Source organism: Tachysurus fulvidraco, chromosome 13, assembly GCF_022655615.1.
Source record: "Tachysurus fulvidraco isolate hzauxx_2018 chromosome 13, HZAU_PFXX_2.0, whole genome shotgun sequence".
In the NCBI taxonomy this organism is placed as follows: domain Eukaryota; kingdom Metazoa; phylum Chordata; class Actinopteri; order Siluriformes; family Bagridae; genus Tachysurus; species Tachysurus fulvidraco.
Window position 1 is genome coordinate 22111351 of NC_062530.1, and position 23489 is coordinate 22134839.

General features: G+C 40.6%; 1 protein-coding gene across 9 annotated transcripts in view; it reads left to right on the forward strand.

Annotated features, from left to right (window-relative positions):
* shank3a (SH3 and multiple ankyrin repeat domains 3a) overlaps positions 1-23489 on the forward strand; it is a 258958-nt gene that overhangs the window by 195386 nt on the left and 40083 nt on the right. For all 9 annotated transcript variants that reach the window (XR_003442937.2, XM_047822191.1, XM_027162070.2 and 6 more), the window contains one exon: positions 23117-23230. Coding sequence is in view for 8 of the 9 variants with exons in the window: in XM_047822191.1 (XP_047678147.1) it covers positions 23117-23230 (114 nt within the window). In the remaining variant the exon portion in view is untranslated. The remainder of the gene's footprint in view (positions 1-23116; positions 23231-23489) is intronic.

A 23489-nucleotide genomic window follows, 5' to 3' on the forward strand; every position in this document is an offset into this window, starting at 1 on the left:
AAACATGTGTATGTGTAGCCATGTGTGTATTAGTGTGTGTTTCTGCGTGTTGGTGTGGGATCTTTAACCTCAAGGTTAATGTAAATCTGACTGCAGTGTGACTTCCTTGTAATAGTGCAGCACCTGCACCCATCTATAACCTTGCCTCTTTTAAACCCTTTGCCCCCTTACCATTCCCACCACCTGTCTCTTTCTCACACACACACACACACACACACACACACACACACACCTTCATCTGTCCCATATTATCACACTCATGGCACTGTGCCGCCAACACAAAACAACCTTCTGCTCTACGCATGTCTTACATCATTTCCTTCTCTCTAACTCTTACTCCCTTTCTCCTCTTCTCCCCCTGCCTACTATTTGTCCATTTCCACATTATATCCCACCAGAATAGTTTGTGACTGTGGGTCAAACACAGGTTAAAGTCACAGAGTGATTTATTTCCGTCTATTTCTTACCTTAGCTTTTTATGTGCTCCTTTTTGCGTGATGTTCACATCGCTCCTGTCTTAGGCTCGAAGCATCCGAGCTTACCGAGCCGCTAACTGTTCCCAAGGACAGACTACAGGCATGCACGAAAGCCTATCGATTAGCTGTCTCTAACTGATGTGCTGATAAGCCAAGTGTCGTGGATGGACTGGAAAAGCTGTGGGTGTGGGCAGGACAAGGTTTGACTCTGCGACAGTCTTCTTCTGAATGGAGAGTCACTTACTGTAAACTCACAGGAAGTGTTGGCAGCTCCAGACTACAGTAGCTAACTTTCTTACTAATTTTAACTAAATTAGTAACTAAAGTAACTAGTATTAAGTATTAGTAACTAAATCATTCACAACAGATAGTAAATAATAATAAATATTAATATAAATAGTTTTATAATAGTTTTATTTATTAATATAAATAGTTTTACTTATGGAAAAATATCAGAGCTTCATGCTAAACAGTATGTCATTCAGTTTTGTTTTGTTTTTTATTGTATTATAATAGGGGGGCACGGTGGCTCAATGGTTAGCACGTTCGCCTCACACCTCCAGGGTTGAGGGTTCGATTCCCGCCTCCACCTTGTGTGTGTGTGGAGTTTGCATGTTCTCCCTGTGCCCGGTTTCCTCCGGGTACTCTGGTTTCCTCCCCCGGTCCAAAAACATGCATGGTAGGTTGATAGGCATCTCTGGAAAATTGTCCGTAGTGTGTGAGTGTGTGAGTGAATGAGAGTGTGTGTGTGTGCCCTGCGATGGGTTGGCACTCCGTCCAGGGTGTATCCTGCCTTGATGCCCGATGACGCCTGAGATAGGCACAGGCTCCCCCTGACCCGGGTAGTTAGTGTAAGCGGTAGAAAATGAACGAATGAATGAATGTTTTATAATAGGTTGTGTTTCCGATTTAGAAATCTCTTTAAATGAAAAAAAAATATGTATCCAATACTTTCTCAATATGTTTAGTGTAAATTATTAAATTATATGTATACCATAGGATACCATAAGAGGCAGCAACTGAATAAATTCTTTTTTTTTTTTTTTTTTTGGGCAATGGATGTTTGTATGTTTTTAAAGCTGTTTGTATTTCAAACAGGAAGTAATTAATTAGTTCATTATGCACTGTTCTTCATTAATGAACTGAATAGCCACCAATTGAAACCCAAATGCAGGCCCAGGATGGAACAATTTTATTCTCTGCTGCTTTATCGCTTTATTCTCAATGGTAATGTTCCTCATTGTCTCTGTTTCTCCCAAGCGCACTCTATTCAACCCGATGGATAAGACAGAGCCACAAGCCTCCCAGTGTGCATCAGACATGAGAAAGAATGCCTTGTTCAGATTGCCGAGTGCATGGCTACAGGTCTACTGCACCTGTCTACATGCTGCTGTCACAGCAAAAAGACTCATTGGCTTTTCATCTTTCTTTTATCTTTCTCTGGGTGCTAGAGAGAGCAAGAAAAGAAGAGAAACAGAGCAGTTTCCATGGCTGTATATTAATAGTCTGTTCACCGATTAAGCATCTTAAAACATTAGCACTTTTCGTACTCTAAAGAAACCAGTTTGCTTTTTTTATAATGCATTGGTCTGATGGAATGCAAATAACATTTGGCCATAGGAAAATGGAACTTACTGGAACGGGACAGGTGATGGAAATATAAGAAGAAGAATCTGCTCCCAATAGAAATAGTTCATTTCTTTCTGTTTTTGAAGTTTGGAACAATGTTGGATAAGGCAGAGATGGTATCGGGATGGTTGTTTGGCATGTATGGGGGTGGTGTTAGAGTGTGTGGGTATCGGGTGGTGATGGTGTTAGTGTGTGGTGATGTGGTGGTGATGGTGTCTGGCATGTATGGTGATGGTGTTAGAGTGTGTGGATATGGGGTGGTGATGGTGTTAGAGTGTGTGGATATGGGGTGGTGATGGTGTTAGTGTGTGGTGATGTGGTGGTGATGGTGTCTGGCATGTATGGTGATGGTGTTAGAGTGTGTGGATATGGGGTGGTGATGGTGTTAGTGTGTGGTGATGGGGTGGTGATGGTGTTAGTGTGTGGTAACGGGGTGGTGATGGTGTCTGGCATGTATGGGGATGGTGTTAGAGTGTGTGGATATGGGGTGGTGATGGTGTTAGTGTGTGGTGATGGGGTGGTGATGGTGTTAGTGTGTGGTAACGGGGTGGTGATGGTGTCTGGCATGTATGGGGATGGTGTTAGAGTGTGTGGATATGGGGTGGTGATGGTGTTAGTGTGTGGTGATGGGGTGGTGATGGTGTTAGTGTGTGGTAACGGGGTGGTGATGGTGTCTGGCATGTATGGGGATGGTGTTAGAGTGTGTGGAGATGGGGTAGGAAAGGTGGGAAATGGTAGCCTAGTGGTTAAGGGGTTGGTCTTCCAATAGGAAGATTATGAGTTTGAATCCCAGGTTCACCAAGCTGCCATTACTGGGCCCCTGATGGAGGCCCTTAACCCTCAATCGCTCAGTCGCATAAAATGAGATTAAAATGTAAGTAGTTCTGGATAAAAACATCTGTTAAATGTTGTTAATGTTTTGAAGTGGTTATGGTAATTGGAGATGGTGAGGCTGTTGGAGGTCAGAGATGGACAGACTGGCAGTGAAAGCTGATAGACTGCATTTAGTCCTGGCGTGTCCATGGAGCATAAGAGTAGCCATGAGCTGCCATCTACCGTATCACAGCAAAACACACTGCACCGTGGTAGTGCCTCGACGTGACCGTAAAAATATGAAGCAGAAGACCAAACCACAAAAAAACACCACAGACATCTTCAGTTACGTACTTACCTCAGTTTGGTAAGTTATGTATTTATTTTTGCATGAACAGGCAAAGGTACCGGTGTTCCTGGTAAAGTGGATAGATCATCACAAACTCTGACCTTAACCCCATGGACAAAATGTGGATTGAACTGAAAAAGGCTTCTTGAGTGTTGAAGCGTTAGTGAATGTAACCTTATGGTCACAATTGTAAATAAGTACAATTAAGCTGTTTAGTTATTTATTAATGAGGTACAATTATATTATATTATAATTATTATATTATATATATTATATTATAAGTATATTCTACCCTCAAGTCCATCCCAATTAATCTTTAATCTAAAGTAGGAATTAATAACCACCCTGACCATGAAAAGGAACTGTACCATTTTAAACAAATTTAGCATTTCCAAACGCAAACGTGTATCCATATGGCATCGTGCATGGGTGACAATCTCTGCTGTGATTAGCATGAAATCCTGGGCTTGATCCTGATCATGACTCTTTAATAGATACCACCAATGTGGCAGATTAGAAAAACAAATTTGTCATCTGCGCTGATGAAATGCCGGCTCAGATCGGCCAGAGAATAAAACTGAAGTGCATGAAGACTTGGAGAGAGAGAGATAAATGAATGAATGAAGTTATTAACACAAGGAAAATAGAGGAGAACATTACGACTGAGAGATTTTAGGATAGAGCCATTGAATAGAGACATTAGTACAAGTGAGAGAGATAGGAAAATGTCTCTGTGTGTGTGTGTGTGTGTGTGTGTGTGTGTGTGTGTGTGTGTGTGTGTGTGTGTGTGTGTGTGTGTGTGTGTGTGTGTGTGTGTGTGTGAGAATATCACCCTGCCTGTGATGGTTCATTAACACACCGGTGGGGGAGAGGGCAGCTCTCTGTGTGCTTCCAGATCTGATGAAGGGCAACGTTTATAGAGCACATAAACACTACATACTCATGTACTAACATGTCTTTTCTGCACACAGACACACAGCCGTTGCAATATTTTAACAAACGCACGCTGCTATTGAGTGTCCTGAATGATTTCCATGTGTCAAACATTCTTGATTCATTTGCCGCTACACATTAATTATACTGTTGTATCTTAATGGTGTCAGACATGCGGGGCTAAAAGACCCAAATGCAGGATAGCTTAAAAAGAAAACAGGGTTTATTACAAAAAAAAAAAGCCACAAAACATGGACACCGACTCGAGACACGACAACAAAAGACACCAGGACAAAACAAAGGATTCCGCGCTGCACAAGGCAACGTGGCTTAACTAAATACTAATAATAATCATTACACATTAGGGACAGGGGTGCAGAGGCGGGGAGGAAAAGACAAGGCAGGGCAGACACGTGAACACAGAGCGTAAACAAAAAAGCACATGGGCTGAGTCCCGACAAATGGATTACGTGTAATGTTTACCAACAGTTCTACAGTTAAATCCAGGGCATTTTATTAGCAAATAAAATGCCCTGGATAAAATTAGCATAGAATTAGCATTTTATTCAAAATCAGAGATGATGTAAAGTTTGTGCTTAGTACTGATCATTAAAATAAAAATTGCATGTTGTTGTAAAAACAAAATGGCTGGAAAGTTATATATATATATATATATAGATAAGCAATACCTTTGTATTGGGTTTGTATTCTTGTCAATGCAAATGTATTTTAGGGTCCTTTTTAAAGGTGGGGTGCACGATGTTGGAGAAACGCTTCAGTAAACTGAGTCGGGCCGACAAACAAAACAAACGTGTAGCCAATGAGCAGAAAGGGGCGTGTCTTGTCAATATGCGTCAGAGACAGCATGTCTGACATTAGCAGAAAGCGAATGAAACTTTGACATGGCTGATAAAAATGAAAAGCAAAAAAAGGCTTACGATAAGGCAAGAGGCAGGACTCGTGTTAATATAGGATCAGCTTTCCAGTGCTGAAGAGAACTGAACATTTTCTGCGTGAAACGGAGCTAAACCTTTCACAGTACAACACACAGTACTACAAAAACACATTTGTATTACCATAGTATTACTCATTGAGTTCATTTATTGATAAAAATATCCCCTCGGCCAGCTGCCCCAGCAGGTTCCGCCATAATAATGGGTTACGTATGTATGTGTGTGGGCGGAGCTATCAAAACAAGGGTGACACCCATTTGGGTAAGGGGCGTGTTTGTTTTGGTGATTTCAAATGTCAACATTGGCTTTCAAACATCGTGCACCCCACCTTTAATAGGCATCTTTAGCTTCTTCAACTTGTTTGAATGAATGAAGTTATAGACAGTGATTTTGGTGAAACTTCACCTTTCTTTGTTTCTTTTGCATCTATACACTAGTGTAAGAGGCAGGGCTTTCTGAACTGACAGGCAGGTAGAGATATCTTCTTGTCCTGAATGAAAGAATGATGCTGGTTCACATCATTTAGTTTTTCCTCTCTGGGCCACCATGCAGTCTGCAGAGAGTTTAGTCTCTAAGCTGATATATTAAGCATTGACAGATGCAGCCATGGCTACAGGAACCAGAAATAAACTTGGAAATATTGTGCACATGAGCAAATTTGACTCACTGTTTTCTTTTAAGTTGTTTCTAGTTCCCAGTGTAACACCACTAAGGGGGTTTTTACACCTGGTCACTTCATGCATTTTCTGTGATCCGATAGCTATCCGATGGTAAAAAGACCAGGTCTAAATGCCCTCCGAAACGGTTTCAAGACGGATATAAATCCGATCGCTCAAACCACTTCAGGAGTTGGTCTGGGACGCGTTTCAGATGAAACTGGACAGGTGTAAATGCATGTGGTTGTTCAAGCCACATACGTCAGCGCTAAACTCCTCCCAAACGGAAGTACGTCACTCGCAGGTGACTCGCGAGTCGTGCATCGTGCAAGAAACAAATATGTTTTCCCACCAGAGCTGGCTCCGATCTTTCATCCAGGTGTCTTGTTTGGTCTTAAAATGCACTGCTGCTGCCAGCGAAAATGCAGCAAACAGTAAATACTGTAAATACGCCAGGACGCATTTATGTGGCCTAATGTAAATGGAATAGTTTTAACAAATCAGATAGCTATCGGATCAGAGAAAACACATGAAGTGACCAGGTGTAAAAAGGCCCTTAGTTAGTTTTTTTTTTAATCCAGTATCAAATAATCCCAAGGCTAGTACTCGACAATACTTTACAAAGCGTTATTGTGTAAAAGCATTAAAATATATGATCCTAACCCAATATATTTATTCATTTAAGTTTCTGTGCTTTTTAAAATGTAAAAAAAAAACGTGATTACTATAATGAACCTATTACAGTGAATTTAACAATATTTACTGACGTTGACGTGTAAAAAAAAGTGGAATTTTAAAGCATTGTATTTTAAGTCATTTAACACACGAACACAGCATTGATATTATTATATTAGGGTTTTATGAAAATATCCTTAATTTTATATCGATCTCTCAGCATTACTTACTACTGTGTTGTAGTCTGTATGAGCATCGGTTTAATCGAGTACGTTTTTTTTATTTTTACCGCTTTTAGTTAAAGCGTTTCAGTTACATTCTATCACATTATACGTACTGTAATTTTATATCATTTTATATCATTTCACTAGAATTGAAAAGTGCATTTTTCAGACACTGGCTAATTTACTGGATCTTTCCTACTTTTGCGAGGCTCTTTCATCTAAACTTGACGCTGCCAGTAATGCTTTAAAAGTGGAAATCCTTCATCTGTGTTAAACTACATGGCATCACACACTGTATGCATTATTCATTTTATATGTTTTTTTTTTTCATTGAGAGCTGTCTGTTCCTTTGGAGCTGTGAATGTAGTGGGTCGAAACTAGTGAAATGAGTTTATTAGCTTCTGTTTGAATGTGAGGAAGACCACTGCATATGCTGGACCATCAAGGTCAAGCATCACCAATTCCAGTGGTTTATAGTTTTGATTTTGTACAGAACTTTCTACATTGTACAGTATGTGTGTGTTTATCTTAAGGTAAAAGTTGTGTTAGTGAGGAAGCTTGCTGTCTCCCGCCTGTAACATTGCTGATTTAGAAGGTTTTAGGAGCTTTTCAGTAGTATGCTTTCTGTGCTTGTCTTTGATGCCATACAGTATACGGTCTAATGAGCAAAAACACCGTCTTCTCTGAAATACTGTCCCTTAAAAATGTATTCATTCAGTGATCTAGTGACAGCTAAGCTTCGTAACCTCCCACAGAGCTGTGATTCATCTTCAAAGAGTCAGAGTGAGTACAGTTACAATACAGCATGTAAGAGACCCTGTGCTTCTCTCCTTTCTCACTTTCCTTCTCCAAGACTTTCTTCATCCTGTCAAACCCCCATGTGCACATTTATTTTGCCTCTCTCTCTCTCTCTCTCTCTCTCTCTCTCTCTCTCTCTCTCTCTCTCTCTCTCTCTCTCTCACACACACACACACACACACACACACACACACACACACACACACACACACACACACACTCACTTTCTGTGTGACTGTCATGTTAAGAAGTTTTAAGGAAAAGTGTGAAGGGTTACTACGTAGGGGATAGGATTATATTTTACATGCTTGCAGGAGAGCCTTAATAAGGTCAGATGATATGTAGATATGTGAAGTTAAATTGTTTTAAACATAAGATATTATGACAAATGACTTAAGTCTACTACAGGCAAGAGGTAAAGGTGTAAGTGTAAAATTTGTGTTTGTGTATGTGTAGTGTGTGTCTTTATTCTTGATCAATAGAAAGACACTTATCACACACTCGTTATAATAGGCTGAATGACAGTGCAGCGAGATACACACACACACACACACACTTGCTCAAACACACCGAGGAATACAGTTCCATTGCTCAGGGCATCAGACCTGTTCCACATTATAAAACTCTCTCAAACGTGTGTGTGAGTGAATGAATGATGTGGATGCTTTATCAGTCACGAATGTGCCTGAGAGAAGTTTGAAGGATCTCTTCTCCTAAATTTATGTGCTGTGTGTTTACATGCAGCTGATTAATCTAACAGTTTTCCAACCCTAATAATAAACCCATTATGGCCAACTCAAGAGAAATCTCTATGCAGTCAAGAGAAGAATATAATTAGTTTAGTTATGCATTAAAGGGAAGAATAATTGCAGTACAAACCTTTGAACTTGATTAATTTTACTGTCTGAATCTGAAAAGAAAGACATTCTAAACATACAACCTGATGAACACTGACTCATATTTCAGGTGATAAGGTTACCGTGAGTCTTTCTGTATAATACAGTGCTGTGCATTAGTATTCACCCCCTTGAACTTTTCCACATTTTCACTGAATTGGACAGCCTTCTCTAAGCAGTGTTATGTTTTTTCCTCTTTTTTTTTTTACACTGGATTTTTAATGACCAATCCTGATATTTTTACAGAACTGTGTGTTGTGTTTGTTTTGATAGCTCTTTGGTTTTCCTGATGCTGTTTGTTCTCTAAGGGTGTTTTCACACTTGGCCAGAATTCATTAGACTGCACTCTGGACTGAGACAGGACTTGTTTGGGGTTGGGCTTACATTGTAATCTCAGGTTTGCTTTCTCAAAGAACAGTTCTTTCGTAACTATCAGTCAATCCATTGCACAAATCCGTACGTCACTATCGTGCATGTATTTTGCTGTGATATCAGCACAAAAACAGCGCTTTTTTTGGGATTCTGCCATGTCATTGGGCAGGAATACCTGCAAATTAGGAGACATTAATTAATAAAGCCTGGCATGAGATGAACCACAAAGATAAGCAAATTACACTGCTCCACTTCTTAGAAGAATATAGATTAATATTGATATATATTATAGTCCTGATTGCAAGAATTAACACAGAATTCTGGCCAAGTGTGAAAACACCTTTAGAGAACAAACAGCATCAGGAAAACCAAAGAGCTATCAAAACAAACACAACACAAAGTTTTGTAAAAATATCAGGATTGGTCATTAAAAATGCAGTGTAAGAAAAAAGGAAAGAACGTAACACTGCTTAGAGAAAGCTGTGGAAATGTGGAAAAGTTCAAGGGGGTGAATACTAATGCACAGTACTGTATTATACAGAAAGTCTCACAGTAACCTTATCACCTGCAATATGAGTGAGTGTTCAGAATGTCTTTCTTTTCCATATATATATATATATACATTTACAGCATTTAGCAGACGCTCTTAACCAGAGCAACTTACATTTTATCTCATTTTTATACAACTGAGCAAGTGAGGGTTAAGGGCCTTGCTCAGGGGCCCAGCAGTGGCAGCTTGGTGGATGTAGGAATCGAACTGACAACCTTCCGATTGGTAGCCCAACACCTTAACCACTAGGTGGTTAAGGTGACCTATATATATGGTAGCCTAGTGGTTAAGGTGTTGGGCTCTCTCTCTCTCTCTCTCTCTCTCTCTCTCTGTCTCTCTCTCTCTCTATATATATATATATATATATATATATTGGGCTCTCTCTCTCTCATATATATATATATATATATATATATATATATATATAGGTTATAAGTAACTTCACACACTAGCATTCACATTAAATTTACTGAACTCTTTGGGCAAATGGAAAATTCCCCTAGATCTGTTAAAAAAATCAAGTAGCAATGCAAAACTCTAAAGACTTCCAGTAAATGGTGCATTCATATGGAGATTGTGTGGCATTTTTAATTCCACACTTTTGAACTCCATTCAACAAATGATGTGTCTTGTGATGGAACATTATACATCCAGTGGTTTGTGAACACTTGACCATCAAACCCATGAAGTTTTAATACATACATAAGAGACCCAAACACTGTTCCAATATAACAGTGTCCCTGTGCAAAAAATGTAGCTCCATGAAGACAAGTTTTTCCAAGGTTGGAGTGGAAGAACTTGAGGGTCCTGCACAGAGCCCTGACCTGAACCCCACCTCCTCACCCAACATCAGTGCCTGACCTCACTAAAGTTCTGTAGCTGACTGAGCACAAATCTCCACAGCCACACAACACAACCTGGTGGAAAACCTTCCCAGAAGAGCTTATTATAAAGGCAGAGGCAGGATTACATTTATATTCGTAATCTAAAATATATATTTGTGTTTGTATTCCTCACATGCACCATGCACATACAGTACATTTTGTAACTTGTATTGAAAAATGTAATGTGTGTGTGTGTGTGTGTGTGTGTGTGTGTGTGTGTGTGTGTGTGTGTGTCCGTGTGCATGTGTGTAATTAATTTATCATACCGCCGTGTACTTCCGCCTTGAGGAAGGCTGTGTGTGAGCTATTAAAGAGTCAATAATGAAATCTAATTAGTAAATTAATTTCCATACGATAAACACACGCACACACACATGCAGACACATACACGTACACCTTTCTTCTGTGAAGCTTTGTATCGTTTATCATCCTAACTAATGTTGCTCTCATCCAGCGTGTTAGCCGTGTGTTAATCGATAGGTGCTCCGGAGCCAGTTTCCTGAAGCCGACACACTCTAAAACAGGAAATAGGTCCTCTGCTGGGTTATGAAGTGTCATCAGTACACGGTCGATACAAAATCATAACTCACTTCGTCACTAATCACACTGTGTGTGTGTGTGTGTGTGTGTGTGTGTGTGTGTGTGTGTGTGTGTGTGTGTGTGTGTGTGTGTGTGTAAGTGATCGGGGGAACTGAAGGAGGTGAAGCAGAGTTGGACACTCAGAGAGTCACAGAGGAATGAACTATAAAACATCTGAGCCGAGCTATTTCAGGCTACACCCCTGGGTATAAGAAAGAGAGAGGGAGGATGAGAGAGTATGTCAGGATAGGGGGAAAAAAGACATGGCAGTATTCATGTGAATCAAACACAGTATCCCAACCCTCGCGGTGCACGATGCTTCTGCTATCATTCACAAATAACACCCTCCCTTCTTTCCTCTTTGCCTTCTCTTTTCTTCTCTCGGTCGTTCAGGGCTCAGCATACCAATGAGCAGGGGACTGCACCAGTGCACTCCTCCTCCCGGGGAGTCGTGACTTTCTTCTCATCCCCTCTCTTATGTACTGTCGCGCCTTTGGCTGCACTCTTAAGGCCTGCTTTTCATCCCATATTCCTTTCGGTTGCACCTCCATTCTCTTCCTCTACATAGCTTCTATTCTCTGCCAGCTGATCATCAGTAATAAAAGATGTCACTAAGTTTATTTACAGTAGAGTTTTAGGGCAGGGCAAATGACAGCAAGGGATATACAGTAAATATTGCAGTGCATTTTATCACAATCTATGCTTTTGTACTTTTCTGAGTTTTATTTTCCGTCTTTTATTATGTTAAATACTGAAAATGCAGTATAAAATAATTTATTTAATTTTTTTTATTATTTTGCCATGGACATTTTGTCTGCATGATCTCTTGAATGGTTAAGCAAACTACAAGTCTGAAGACGTGGATTCATTTCAATAATGCAAACCAACGTTGTGTTAGTTTAAGAAAGATTCTCGCCAGTGAACAGCGCAGCAAGCATAAGCCCGGAGTCAGCATTCAGCCGCAGTCACACCACACTCCATGCAATACATGCCTCTCATCCTCTGACCCACCCACTCAACCCCAGGTCCATGTCTTCTTCTCCGGTCTGTCTTGCTATCCTGGTGTGTTTCAATTCTGATGGTAAATAAAGGTCTATTACATGCACCAGTGCACTTTGAGCCCAGACCTTTGCACACAGCACTACATTAGAGCACATCTGAGCACTACACACAGGCCTAATGTAATCCTGCTCACACCACATTGTGTTAAATACAGCATGGGCATCTGTTTACTGTAAGACACCGTTCTCCGCTTAACACCTTCACAGTGAATAACTTTGATTAATTCATTAATAGTCTTATGATCGTGTTCCTGTCTCATTTAGCCCGAGGCAGTTTGCTATTTTGGCGCAGACTCTAAGAGATTTCTGTGCCCTTTCCTTTTCGAAGTTTGTGTGTTCAGTGCCAGAAAGAATCTCTTCTCACTTCAGGCATTTTCCCTTCATTAACCTGCTTGACCATCAGCTTTGAGTCTCCTTCTGAATATCAAGCACTTCTTATCTTTCACTGCTATTGTGTGTGCGTGCGTGCGTGCGTGTGTGCGCGCGTGTGTGTGTGTGTGTGTGTGTGTGTGTGTGTGTGTGTGTGTGTGTGTGTGTGTGTGTGTGTGTGTGTGTGTGTGTGTGTGTGTGTGTGTGGATTGACGATTGATGTAAGAATAGCCGATTTTGCGATGGCCGTTAAATTTGACGACTTGAACAGAAGAAAATGTTTCTGATGCTGTAAAGGTTTTAGACACAGCAAGCAGCAAATCTCACTGTGCTCCACTTGTCTCCTGCCGCTTCATATATGAAAGGTTAAAAAAGCCCTGCTTAGGATAGCTTTTGGTACAGCAGGTGAAAAATGTAGTCATAGTAACAGCCATGCCATAGATGACACATGTCAAAGAGGATTGTTTCATTATTGCACAGCTCCGATCGATTCGTTTATTATTTCAACAAATTATAAACGCATCTATGCGACGATTAAAACTCGAATCACACAATTTCAGACGGAACCGAACGGATGTTCCCGTGCACTACGTCTGTACAGCTCGAAAAGCCTGTAACAAAAGGCAGCAGCTCTTGGACAGATCTTTTATTATGTATGTAATATACTCAAGAAACCTTCTACACCTGCCCCAGTTGTACTATCAGCACGCAGCTAGCGAACATGACTGAATAATGGTATATTTCACAATGTCACAATGCCATTAAACAACTAATTAACAGTGAAATGCCATTTCATTTGCATTGATGAATAAAAAATTATGTTCTTATATTTTGATTGCTTTTTAAAATGAAATGCCATGACAGACTCTTTTAATGTGTATCAAATGTGGACACACCTGCTTATAAAAGGCTTTTCTTCATTGTTACTTCACTGTATTGAAAACTAACAAAGTAGGAAATAATACATTTGGTTTAAACCAAAGACTTTTTTTTTTTTTTTTTTGAGAGTTGATTTCAGGTAAAAAGTTTTAAATAATGAATATGTGGTTTGTTTGTTGGTTTGTTGTATTGCTTGTTTGGCATCTTCTCAACTAGCTCCATGAGGGGGTTAGAAACTTCCCAAATAGGTCATGCTCCTCACTGGTACACAGGATTACGTGTAAAGTAGAAATCCCAAACAGCATGGCGTTTAAATAAAAAGTTGGCTCCCAGTCATTTTCTACAGCTTATTCGAACTACTTGGGTCACGGGGAGCCTGTGCCTATCTCAGGCGTCATCGGGCATCGAGGCAGGATACACCCTGGACGGAGTGCCAACCCATCGCAGGGCACACACACACTCTCATTCACTCACACACTCACACACTATGGACAATTTTCCAGAGATGCCAATCAACCTACTATGCATGTCTCTCGACCGGGGGAGGAAACCAGCGTACCCGGAGGAAACCCCTGAAGCACGGGGAGAACATGCAAACTCCACACACACAAGGCGGAGGCAGGAATCTAACCCCTAACCCTGGAGGTGTGAGGCGAACGTGCTAACCACTAAGCCACCGTGCTTCGCCATTTCAGAAATTATTCACCCTTATTCAGCACCCAGATCTCTCAGGTCCAATAATCAAGCTCTTCTTCAGGTTCCTCGATCACGATTGAAATCTAAAGGGAATAGAGCTTTTAAAGAACGGGGCATTTATTATCACCACATACGGTATACATTACAGCACAGTGGAATTCTTTTCTTCACATACCCAAACTGAGGTTGGGGTCAGAGTGCAGGGGCAGCTATGATGCAGCGCCCCTGGAGCAGGGAGGGTTGTGGGCCTTGCTCAAGGGCCCAGCAGTGGCAGATTGGTTGTGCTGGGCCTTGAACCCTGAATCCTCCGATCAACAACCCTTAACCAGTTGAGCTACCACTGCCCCCCATTTTTTTTGCACCCATTCTCTGGAACCAGCTTCCTCTCAGTATAAAGAATGTGTCTTCTGTTGGGGTTTTTAAAAAAACAGCTAAAAACCTAAACAGCTTTTCCTGTTGAGTGTTAATTTGTCTTTCTTTTTTAACTTTCATATATTTGACCTGTTTTACTGTGTACTTTTTTTATTGACTGTGTTTTGATTGTTTGTCATGTTTGTCAGAGCTGAATTTAAATGTGCCTTAGAAATAAACTTACTTACTTACTTACCTTAGGAATATGACAGTTGTGTTGGTGGTGGTGGTGGTGATGATGATGATGATTTCTTTAAAATGCTGCATTCCCCTTACACCTGATAAATGCCGCTGAACTCACATGTCCATTTCTCAAGAGTTTAGACAGTACAAAATGTTTGACAGTTTGCCTTCATTTTAGTCAAGTTCATGACAGCAGTAGGCATGAAAAAGGTAAATACTTGTTAAGAAGATAATACATGCAATTTAGAAACATATCTGCCGACCAGGCACGATATATAACTGCTCTGAAATGCAATCTTCAAATGCTGTCCTGGCAGTCCTTCTTCTCTCACAAGCCTGACTACTTCATCTGTTCTAGGAGAACTGTGTATGAACTTGGCAAGACTAATTAATTATTACAAATAGGCTAATGCCTGAAAGCACACTTTGCCTGTCTAATAATAAATCAGGGGAAATAAAGTTAATAAGAAGCATAAGCTGAAGTAAAAAAAAGCCCAGGCTAGTTCTTTTCTCAGAGTTTTAGCTTAATGGTGTTTCCAGACCTGGGCCTGTTTGTACAAACTGGAAGCAGGAGATGTTTTCTATGGAGATTACAAATGTTACACAGCTAATTAATTCATTCATTTTCTACGGCTTATGCGAACTTCTCGGGTCACGGGGAGCCTGTGCCTATCTCAGGCGTCATCGGGCATCAAGGCAGGATACACCCTGGACGGAGTGCCAACCCATCACAGGGCACACACACACTCATACTACGGACAATTTTCCAGAGATGCCAATCAACCTACCATGCATGTCTTTGGACCAGGGGAGGAAGCCGGAGTACCCGGAGGAAACCCCCGAGGCATGGGGAGAACAAACTCCACACACATAAGGCGGAGGCGGGAATCGAACCCTGACCCTGGAGGTGTTAGGCTAACGTGCTAACCACTAAACCACCGTGCCCCCCCCCTTACACAGCTAATTGCTTAGCTAAATGATGTGCTATATCTGATCTGGGGGATTTTAAAAACATTAAAATATGTTCACAGCACTGATCAAGTAACAGAATGGGAAGCGATACCAATACAATTAGCAATAATTGGTAAAATGACCTAACCGTATACTTTTTAAAGAAGAGGAGGAATTTTTGCTATGAGCTTTGGACCTATTCAGTATTTTCTGGGAAATCGTTCTCCGATCGTTCAGTGTCGGCGAAATAAATCAGAATCACGATTATTCACAGAGATGATTGATGATCCTAATGGACTTCACTTTCTCCAAACTCTCACTTCTCCGATGCATTTTTCCCTCTGTCCATGATAGACACTGGAAAATATCAGGCCAGGCCCTCGAGCATGTAAGAGCATTTTTTATATATTGCGAGCGATATATTCGACCTGCCACCTGCTGATTTCCACAAAGCTGAGTCCAAGGCTCAATGTTCACCAGTTTAGAGGTTTAAGGGTTGTACTTTCACCTGAATGTGCACTGATCATGACATGGCTCTGTTTTATAGGCATCAATGTCCTTGACAAAGTGGTGAACAACTGGCAGCCCTGTCCTTTTCCGCGGACAGAACACAGAAACGACTAACTCTGTGCCGAGCCGCTTATTATTCATGCTTCGGATGAAAGTGCTGCGCTGTAAACCGATCCGTTTCACAGCGAGTCGACAAATACAGAAGTAAAAACACAGAGTTGGGGGAATGTAGGGGTGGGGATGGGGATAAGCGATGGCACGTTACTGCTTGCTAATTCTCATCAGCCAGATGTTGTCCAGAAGGTAAATGAGACAGCTGAATTATAATCTAAAATTCCTAAAAAAAAAAAAAAAAAAAAAACAAGTGATGGATGGCAGATATCAGATCTATTTAATAAGAATATACGAATCACCGGTGAAGAAAAATAAGTACACTTCAGTTAATGGCATATTAGCAAAGTTAATATAGGTTGAATATAGTCAAATGATCAAGTTACTCTAATTAAACCACATTTTTAAACCTATTTCTTGTTCTAATGACAGTCTATTTTGCTAACTGTAAGGATTTATTGGTTTCCTCTCCAGTGCTAAGACGCGCCGTAGGCCGATTGACATCTCGTAGTGTGTGAATGGGTGTGTGTATGTGGGACTGTAACCCGTACAAACTCGACAGACATTATTTATCGGTTATATGGACTAGATGCAGTATATTTGTCGTCTGAATCCTCATTTTTTTCTCAGTGTATATAAATATTTTCTGTGCTACAGTGTTTAATTGCTATGTACTCTTGACTCAGGAAAACAAGCTTGGCGTGTTAAAAGCCTTGCAGATGTAAATTACACAAATTGAAGTGTGTACACTGCAGTGCAGACAAATATCCTAGCGTCCCTTTTTTCCTCTAACAGACGGATGATTAAAAACACTCAGAAATGCTTCCATATCCAAACTAATTCGGCATGATACAGATGTTCTCAACGTGAACTCCTGTCATTACATTGAGCAGTGGCGTGTCTCTGTGCTGTAGCTGTATTTCTGTAGAATTACACTCTCAGTGTATTGTTTTCTCTCAGTGTATTGCACTCGAAAATGGCTTTTTGATGAATGTGTGCATTGCATTCGAAAGGCGGTGGAAAGGCATGTAGGTAATTGAGCACTAGGAATATTAGGAAGATATAGTAACAGCTGGAACATCACACAAAGCTTTCCGGTATAATGCTTTTGTCTCCCTTTATGTTGATTAAGCACACATTCGTAATTGGTCATTTTTACTGCCAAGAGGATCATCACTAGGGCTGGAAGATATGGGGAAAATTTTGAACTCTATATATATATATTTTTGTATCATTACAATTGTAATGATACGTGAAATGATTTTGAAACATAACGTGTATACGTTTCATTTAGGTTCCGCTAAGTGTAACAACAGAGTAGAGACAGAGGGATGTGTCTGTCAAGAGTAGGAAAAGAATTAGGAAAGTACTGTACATTGTACTTAAAAAATGTTTTTTTAGCAGTGTAGTCATCTATTTATTATAGTGAATAACAGTGGAATTGCTCAGTGTTCAACTTTTCTCTCTTTCTCAACTTATTCTTCTTGATCACTTTTGCTTTCGCTCTGTTCCTGTTGGTTTGTGCATCTGCCCCTCATCACAAACATCTTCCTCGCTCGCTCTCTCCTGTCTCTCTGATTTTCACACCGTCTTTCATCTGCTTGTCTGAGTGCTTTTAGGTAATCTTCATGTCATTCGGCCCTGTCACATCATACGAATAGGCTTTTTGAGCGTGTTTTGTCTCAGCTCTGTATCCAAACGATGGCTATGGTGTGTGACAGAGTTCATTTTGTGTCTAAAGTAAAGACCTTTATCCTCTAAATCATTGAATGGGGAACAAAACCTATTCTGCAAATACAAATCATAAGATTTGTGATAAGTCTGATGAACAATGAAGTATTTGCAAATGGATTTATTTGACATTGACACTCTTCAGTTGTCACCTTAATAGGTGTGAGGCAGGAATACAACTGGAATGGTATAAGCGTCCATCTCAGGTCTCCATGCACACACACACACACACACACACACACACACACACACACACACACACACATTTTTATATTGTAAACAGTTCAGCTGGGAGAAAGGAGGAAACTGGAGAACCTTAACCAGGATTCCATTGGAAACACTGTACAGTCTACAGCTCAGGATCCTGTGGAGCTCAGGGACCCTGTGGGCGCGAGGTGTCAATGTTGTGGTGGCAATAGTATTATTATTATTATTATTATTATTATTACTAATAGTAGTAGAAGTAGAGTACCGTAGTAGTAGGTATTAATAATAATAACAACATAGAAATAAACGTCGTCTCCATGAGTAACTTTTAAAGTCTTCACTTTAGAGAAAGCCTTGTTTAAATTATATAAATAATAGTCTTGCTTCCTAGCATGACATGCACCGCTTGTTCTTTTATCGTGACATTTTATTTTGCCTTTGGTCTTGTCTCTGCCCCTGTTTTGGCGTTAGTTTATTTCCCAATCGTGTCTTCATATTTTCCATTTAGATCCTGATTAGTTTGTCTATTTATTCCCCCTTGTGTCTATTTACTGAGCCTTTGTTTTTTTTTTTGTTTTGTTTTTTTTCATTACTCATATTAGAGTTCACGCACTTGTAGCGTGCCCCCAATCAGCACACGTTACACACTGAGCGTTTTCCTTAAAATCACCTCTATATACAATACATCAAGCTTGTTTATATTCTTAGGGTTGCCCATGTGGACTGAGCAGAGATTTGTACATTTACAGACTGATAATGCCAGTTTGCTTTGTGTCCCACAGCCATTTCTCTGTTGATCTGGCTGCATATTTGTGGTCATTATCTTGTTGAAAGATTTTGCTCTGTCCAAAAAGCTTAATTATGGTTCCCCAACCACAGCTCAAGGCTCCAATTGTAGTCTCAATGACTCTTGAAGCTGAGGCGCTGCACGAAGTGGATTGCTCTAAAACATCGTTCTTTTGTCGTTATAGTGATGGCATATAAAAACTGACTCTGAAACATGACAACCACACGAGTCAACTACACTGTACAACTGTCTGATTTTACCTGCTTTTTATTATTCCTTTGTTTGTGCTTAATGCTATTGTATTTTTACGTCCATTACCAGACATCTGTCTTTTTCAAAGTTTTAAATATATGGGTCAGTCCTCTTTTATGGTGGATGAAAGTATGTAGAGAGATACCATTATTTCAGTACAGATTTGCATATTCATTCATTACTTTAATCGTTCTTTTAGAGGCTTCCAGATTTTGGTTGTAAAACTTGTTCTACTATTTGACTATGTCTATTCTTGCCTTAAATCAGATGAACATAACATGATACTGGATTTTGATCCTTGGCGATGGACACAGGTTACTAGTGGTTAGTGACTGAGGAAGAGGGAAAAAAACTAAACCTAATTAAACAACAAATTGAAGCAATAAGAGACTGAAACCATACATTATGATGTAATCAATTTTTATTAATTACATAATACATAATTACATACATAATATACATATATATAGGGCTTTTGTGTGTGTGTGTGTGTGTGTGTGTGTGTGTGTGTGTGTGTGTGTGTGTGTGTGTGTGTGTGTGTGTGTGTGTGTGTGTGATGTATGTGTGTGTGTGTGTGTGCGAGAGAGAGAGAGAGAGAAAGAGAGAGATTATGACTAGTGATGTTTATTGTAAGTGTTTGTTGCCTTTTTGGACTCCTTTATCATTTGTAATGTTGCTCCCATTTAAAAGAAATTCGGCCATTTTTAGGGTCATGATTGAGGACAATGTCCCATCCAGAGACAAGCTGTTTCGTGTTGAGGTTTTGTTCAAACCGACCGTCGAAAATACCCTCTCTAATGAGTGTTTTTTTTTCATTGCTTGTTGCATTAAATCTTACCCAGATACAATAGTGCTATTTTCTGATTCGCTATTGTGTAGCCTCTTTTTTTGATTGGCTGAAAAGTGTCAGGCTCGACTAAGAACGCGCTTGAGACACGATTGATTCCTGCCCGGTTCCAAAGAGACAGCGGTGCGGATTGATACATTCTGAAACTTCTTCTGAGTGTCCTGGTCCAATTGAGGAGTTAACGCAAAATTTACACTCTTGGTGTTGGTTACACATAACACTCTAACAGTGCTTCCTGTCACAAGCTTGGCCTGGGTTGCAGAGTAAGGGTTGGGCACTGACACTCAAACATCTGCCAAACATTTTTCCCACAGTACCATTTGATTAAAGCAAATGAATGCCAGTTTTCAATATGGCAGCCATACAAATGAACTCTTTGCCAGACCTGAAGACTCTGGGATCATCAGGCAGTGGTCTGATTTTCCACTCAAGTAAACACACATACAGAATAATGGAGCCCAATGTTACTCCACTGCCATATCACATATTTACACAGGCAGGTGAGAGCACAGGTTGGCACAGCTCTTTTACTGTCAGCTATAAAACAAAGCTTTTTAGATGTGCCGGACTGCTCTGTTGGCTACATGCTGTAGTAACTGTAGGATGGATGGCTTCTGCAGTGGATGTGATCCGAGTTTTACTGCTGTCAGTTACAATGAGACACCATTCCTCCTACACAGCAGAAGAACATATTTTAAAAAAGCATGTCACTGCAGCTGGAACGTGTCCGAGGGAAGGCTGACTGCTGAGGGTTTGTCACTACACGCTATTTATGTACTGGTTTAGTCATCTCTGGCTCTAGTCATAAGCAATAGGTAGCAAGTATCTTTCACAGACATTTATTCTGTCATAAAATAGTGTGTGTGTCTGTGTGTGTGTGTGTGTGTGTGTGTGTGTGTGTGTGTGTGTGTGTGTGTGTGTGTGTGTGTGTGTGTGTGTGTGTGTGAGGGAGGGAGAGAGAGAGAGAGAGAGAGGCAAAGCTAGAGAGCAAACATGCACATGATAGTTAACACTAGGAATAAATGTGATAATCACATTCATATCCTGCAGATCAAATTACCTCCAGATTTTCTGATTACAATCCGCACCATAATTGTTTGTGTTTGGATGAAAATGTGAAGTTAGGCTTAGAGAATAATTCTGTTGTGGCAGTTGTACAAAAATGTACATGTGTGGCTCTCACGGCATCACTGTAATTCACTACTCTATCACTTTTATCACGGAATTACTTTGACCATGTTACTTTTTAATACATGAAATGTATTTTTATTAATACCGGTAGGGATTGTAGGGTGTTTGCTCGTATGCATAAACACCAAACGTGTATTTGTCAAATTCTGCTGGCGCAGCTTTATGTCGCTTCTTCCTTTCAGCGGTGATGCATTCACAGGTTGTCAAAGTATTAGTTTCTTTTGTAGAGAATACAGTATGTAGGCTGTTGTACAGTATGTGATGAAGCAAGACACAAAATTTGCCTGATAAGTAACTGCCAAACTTCCTGAGTAAACGACTGCGTACATTTCTGAGAAACAAAGTAACTGGCATAAAACTGTCTGTGTAACTGAATTAGAGACTGAGTAACTGGCTTAGAGACATGAATGAGTCATTGACAAACTAACTGAATGTCAGAGTGATTAAGTGAGTCACTGACAGACGAAGTGACTGAGTGTCAGAGTGATTAAGTGAGTCACTGACAGACGAAGTGACTGAGCGTCAGAGTGATTAAGTGAGTCACTGACAGACGAAGTGACTGAGTGTCAGGGTGATTAAGTGAGTCACTGACAGACGAAGTGACTGAGTGTCAGGGTGATTAAGTGAGTCACTGACAGACGAAGTGACTGAGTGTCAGAGTGATTAAGTGAGTCACTGACAGACGAAGTGACTGAGCGTCAGAGTGATTAAGTGAGTCACTGACAGACAAAGTGACTGACTAAATAACTGATTGATTGACTGAAAGACAGAATGAGTGAGCAAATGATTGATTGAGAGACAGTGAGAGAGAGAGAGCGAGTGAGTAAGTGAGTGAGTCACTGACAGACTGGGTGACTGGGTGACTGACTCAGAGACAGATTGAGTGAGTGAGTTACTGACTGACAAAGTGACTGATTTACTGACTGAAAGACAGCATGAGTGAGTGAATGATTGATTGACTGACTGAGAGCCAGATTGAGTGAGTGAGTGAGTGTGTCAGTCAGTCAGTTAGTCAGTCAGTCACTGACAGAGTGGCTCGTTGTTGGACTGACTGACTGACTGACTTACTGACTGACTGAAAGACAGAGTGAAAGAGTGAGTCACTGACAAACCGAGTGACTGTCGGACTGCCTGGAGTAGATGAGTTTGTTTGTGTGTGTGTGTGTGTGTGTGTGTGTCTGTGTGTCTGTGTGTCTGTGTGTCTGTGTGTGCGTGTGTGTGTGCGTGCGTGTGAGAGAGAGAAAGATAGAGAGAGAGAGAGAGAGAGAGAGAGAGAGAGAGAGAGAGAGAGAGATGAAGCCAGTTCTTAACATCACCCCAAAAGACGATGCCTACCACACACACACACACACACACACACACACACACACACACACACACACACACACACACACACACACACACACACCAACACACACACACACACACACACACACTTAGAAAGAGAGATAAGAGAGGAAATCAATGTAGTAGATAGTAGTTACAGAGCTCTAATGCTGCTTTGGGCAAACAAAGAAAATCACTCAGCTGTGAGACCTGTGTGTGTTTGTGTGAGACTGGCTCTATAGTAATTGTGGCTTCTTCATCTATGAATCTAACAGAGTGCTAAGTAAATTGCTGGTTTGGTTTTCATAAACATATAGATGCATATAGACAGACATGTCCACACACAAGCATGTACAAACATACACACCCACTAACACATAAGCATGTACACACATTTACAATCTCATACCTTGAAACTGTGGTAACCTAGCAACTACAAAGCCGAAGGACAGAGCTTGACTCAGGAGAATTTTGTGTGTACACGTGTGTTCGCGTGTGTGTGTGTGTGTGTGTGTGTGTGTGTGTGTGTGTGTGTGTGTGTGTGTGTGTGTGTGTGTGTGTGTGTGTGTGTGTGTGTGTGTGTGCATGTGGGTGTGGGTGTGTGTGTGTGTGTGTGCATGTGTGTGCGTGTGGGTGTGTGTGCGTGTGTGTGTTATTGCATGTTTGGCTATTTTATCACTCAGTTTTATACTACTTAAAAGTGGTATCTTAGTTGTTTCTGAAATATTTTGTTGATAAATATAATTCTTTATCTATTACTGTATGACTCATACAGTTCTCATGTCTGCCTCTCTCTCTCTCTCTCTCTCTCTCTCAGTGCTCAGTATAGGAGAAGGGGGCTTTTGGGAGGGCACAGTGAAAGGGAGGACCGGCTGGTTTCCTGCAGAGTGTGTGGAGGAGGTGCAGATGAGACAGTTTGACCCTCGACTAGGTAAGTAATGAAACAACCATATACACACAGACACTGAAACTTTGTAGGCTCTAACACTCAGGGTGCTATCCTTGCCTCTTGTCGCACACACACACACACACACACACACACACACACACACACATACACACTTCCTGACAAACACTTTATTTGTGTGATGTCCTCTGCTTTGTTGGAGTGGGATTACCCAGGTACTAGCTGCATTAATTATGACATTTAAAGCTTTTTAAGTGAGATACATAAAACATTGTTAACAGCA